Source organism: Aspergillus multicolor, assembly GCF_047715735.1.
Source record: "Aspergillus multicolor strain CBS 133.54 unplaced genomic scaffold BDW74scaffold_70, whole genome shotgun sequence".
Lineage (NCBI taxonomy): Eukaryota > Fungi > Ascomycota > Eurotiomycetes > Eurotiales > Aspergillaceae > Aspergillus > Aspergillus multicolor.
The window spans coordinates 286-4,573 of record NW_027396021.1 but is presented as its reverse complement, the minus strand read 5'-3'; the positions used below and the strand labels follow the sequence as shown (position 1 = coordinate 4,573).

Genomic DNA, 4,288 nt, shown 5'->3' with positions numbered 1-4,288 from the left:
CTGTGGCTATAAAGACGACGCCCATCCGGTACCATCCCAGCTCAAACCGTACCATTCCTCCATCTCGAACGAGCCAGTACAATACGAGAACATCATCATGTTTCCTATGTGGTGGTACTATCTACCTCTGCTCTTTGCTTTTCTCTCACACACCGCGTCGGGGTGAGCCATTCTCCCCAATGAGCTGCTTGTCCGCCGCTAGTCCAATGTCCCCCTCCGCATCCTGCCCCTCGGAGCCTCAATAACTTGGGGCATGGGATCCAACACCGGAAACGGGTACAGGGGGGCCCTGCGCTCGCAACTCCGGTACGTCGGGTGGGAAGTCAACATGGTCGGGAGCAAGAGCAATGGCGACATGAATGATAACGTATGCACCTCCATCCACACGCATATCCTACCCCCATATCATTTCCTCCCCACTTACAGGTGCATGTGGTAGGACGTGGAAGCCCACTCTGGCGACCTCATAACCGAAGTGCACGCCGCCTCGCGGAATTCCTACATCTACAAGCCGAACATCGTGCTCATTAACGCAGGCACCAACAACTGTAACCGCGACATCGACATCCCTAACGCCGGTGCGCGGATAAGATCACTAATTAAAGACCTTCTCAGCGCGCTAAATATAAGTTAGACCCTAATTATCCTCTTAACGCTCCTGCCCTCTGGAAACGCAAATATCGCGCGCAACACGCCTATCGTTAACACCCAGTACCGCGAACTCGTGAATGCCATGTGTAACAAAGATAAATCTATTATCCTTGCCAAAATAAACGGCGATGACTCCTTCCTCGAGTATCCCTCCGATTTCTCAGATGACACGCACCCAAACAACACCGGGTACGCGAAAATGGCACGGATCTAGTACGAGGCGATTGTCAATGCCGCGGGTCAGAATCTTATCGCTGAACCTGCGCCGCTCGGGGACTCGGGTAGTGGTGTATGCGAGAAGCAGTACGGCGATGGGATCTACGCGGGTGGACTAACGCAGCGCGGGAGCGGCGAGGAGGACGGGATTTACTACCATGATATTGAAGCAAAGGGTGTCGTATTTTCAATTTCCATTCCTGCATCTGGTCGTGAAGATCTTGATGACTATGATTGGTTCTTCTTTAAAAGGGTTTACTTGTCGGAGTGGGACGATTTGCTTGTTTAAGGTCTTGTTAATAGGGCTGTGCGCTATGAGGTTTATTGGAATGTTGATGGGCAGGGGGCGTTTGAGAGTGCGGGCCCGTTGTCTGTTACGGATAATTGTAACCCGGCTGGGGTGCATTTTGTTGATATCAACGGTGAGCTGCCCCTTAGTTTTTCAAAAATGGAGCGCTAACATGATCATCTCTGCTAGGCGACGGATACAATGACTTCATCTGCATTAGAAAGGACGGCACGACGTATGCCAGTATTAATAACCACGACGGCTCTAACAGCAACCTTCCTACATTTACTTACAAAGGGAAATGGAAGGACAGAGAAGGCTATAACCAGGCGAACGTGCGGCTTGCGGACATCGACGGCGATGGGAGGGCCGATTACTGCGTTGTTGCTGGCAGCGGCGACATCAGCTGCTGGCGGAATGGATGGATTGGTGAGACCTGCTCTGTCTTCCCCTTCGTGAATGGGTATCGGATCTAACAGGCTTGTAGACGATATGCCGGCATACTGGCAGGCCCTCGGAGTGCGATTCACGGGTAAGGGCATGGGGGATATAGCGGGCGTTCGGTTCGAGGATATAAACGGTGATGTGAGTCAACCACTGCCTATTCCAGCTTGGTAGAACCCCCACTGATGATCTTCATCAGGGCCGCGACGACTGGCTGTGGCTAGACGACGTCGGACAAACGACAACCTACATAAATGCGCGCAGCTGCCAGAAAGGTGAAGAGGGGATGGCCTGAACATTATCTAGAGACAGGGATACCGCAAGGGCGCCAGTTCCGGCCCAATATATTCCGGCATGGGTGGTTTTGGGAGCTCTAAACTGCGGTACCGCGTCCACTTCGCCCGCGTCTACGGAGAGCCGCAAGATTTTGGCTTGCTTGGTCGGCTAGACTACGTCTTTATTGAAAAAGTAGGAGACGCATACAACATCCACGTGTAGAAGAACATTGGCGCAGGAGGAACAAAGATTAAAGGTACACACTTAGCCTCTCCTTCTTCACCTTACCCCCTTCTAACTTGTTTCCAGCCGACGGCAACCGCTACTGCAACATGATGGGCCACTCGGACGGGCGCATGGACTACATCTGGATCCTCTCCAAAGGCGACATGCGCATCTACCCAAACAAGGGACTGACAAACATCACTGACTCCGGCGAAAGCTACTGGGACGCAAACTACACAATCTTTAACCCGTCCTTACTCTCTATAGCCAGGGACCTTGACCGTCGCGACCTCCATCTGGCTGACTGGGACGGCGACGGTGCCTGCGACATTATCTGGACGGACCCAGACAACACTAACAAGCCGCACCTCTTCCGCAACCGCATTAAAGAGACCGGCGACTTCAACTAGGAATACAACCGCGCTGGTCGGGTTGCCTTGGCCAATCAGTGACCTTCCATAATAGAAGGCTCAGGTTCTTGTTCACCCTGCTCTATTTCACCTTGCACTTTTCCACTCTACTCTTTACCCTGTCTTGAGCTGCGGTATACCCAATGTCTACTACAGTCCGTCACATTTCTACTTCTATCTCTACTGCTCTACACATCACAATTGCAGACAAGCCTCGCGCGTGCTACCGTCGCCGTGGAACGCCCGCGGAGATCAACAATCGGCATCCCAAGTAATACTACCGCTAGGCAATGCTTATAACTTTCCAATCACTCAAACGAGGTCTTTCCTTTTGGTCTTGAGACAAAGGAGGTCTGGAGATAGAGGTGGTGTCAGCTGAGGTGGAGAATTCTTAGTAATTCAAGGCCTCCAACTACCGAATTCGTGAGCCAGACGAATTTGAATATAGCCATTCTCCCGAAGGGTGAATGGAGGATTCGGCTATATAAACTCCTTGCAGAACTTCTATATTTGCATATAAGAACCCTTAAGAATTCTTAGAATTAGAAGGATTCAGCACGTTCTTTACCTTCTATATAATACCTAGTATTTGATTAGTATTCCTAGCTAGTACGGTATCCGAAGGGCATTATAGTTATGAGCCCGGATTCTAACTCGACAGCTAGCTTATGTTGAATTCTTACCTTTTTTGGACCTTGTGAAGCTATTCCTAACCCCTAATATACATGCCCTTTTGCTGTATAAAGGCCTTCCGGAATGAAGTAACTCCTGTAAACCGGAAGTTAAATACCAATCGAATTATGATGCTATATATAATATAAGATGTTATTATAAGCTCTACCAGCGCTGCCTTAAGCGTGATAGTTATCCTTAAGTCCAGGGATGACTGGCAGGCCTGGTATAGCCATATTCCTTGTTTTATAAAAGTTGCAGGCGTATAGGATTACTTAAATCCCGAAATTAAAGCTAATTAATAGCCTAAAATTCCTAAATATCCGGATCTTCCTGCGGAGGATGCAACGAAGAAAGCCTTTAAAATGTACAACAGATGTTAGAACCATGCAAAGTTTATTAATTCTAAAATCCAGGATATAGATAAAGTAATTTAAAGGTTAATTACTCTTCTAATTTAATAACTTGTTAGGGATAAGCTTACCGCGGAGGTTCTTGCTAAACTAAAGCAGTAATTTAAGCTAATAACTCTTAAATATAAATTAAAGGTATTTAATAAGTATATCACGGTGTTAACAGCACTAATTAAGCAAGGAAAGATCTTGCAATGGCTTTAGAATTATAAGAATGCTTATTAAGAGATATTATGTCTTAAGCAACCCAAATCTGGCAATTATACCGTTAATATCTTATTCCTAAAAGTAATTAGCAGATACTCTCTAAGCTATGCTGGGCAGAATATAGATTAACTAAATAGGGAAGGTGTAGATATAGCAGATTACCTAAAACTTGTCTTTAAATACTGTTAATATCTCTTAATAACCAATAGCTTTATTAGATTCACTATAGGCCATGTGGCCTTTGCTACACTTAGTGAAGAATCTAATAAAACCTCCGAATTAAAGTTATCTGCAGAGAAAGTCGCTTGCCCGTGTGGCTGTAAACGCGGAGCGAAATACTGCTTTTATTTCATGCTGTCAGGGAACGCGGCCAGCGCGGGCTGATGTCAACCAATGGATTTGTTACAATGATACGGTGTGACCGACTGTCACGTCAGGAACCGGAGTCATTGGATATTCTGACCTAATTATAGCAAAAGCTATGA

At 47.1% G+C, this 4,288-nt stretch overlaps 1 protein-coding gene across 1 annotated transcript; it reads left to right on the top strand.

Moving 5' to 3' along the window:
- Positions 1–253: 253 nt before the first annotated feature.
- On the top strand, positions 254–2,511 carry BDW74DRAFT_184352 (uncharacterized protein; the record flags this gene model as incomplete). Its single annotated transcript, XM_073730794.1, has 9 exons — positions 254–367; positions 440–520; positions 635–864; positions 937–1,104; positions 1,171–1,289; positions 1,346–1,585; positions 1,644–1,741; positions 1,800–1,875; positions 2,186–2,511. 9 exons carry the CDS (start codon positions 254–256, stop codon positions 2,509–2,511), a joined length of 1,452 nt encoding a protein of 483 aa, XP_073577555.1.
- Positions 2,512–4,288: the final 1,777 nt, after the last annotated feature.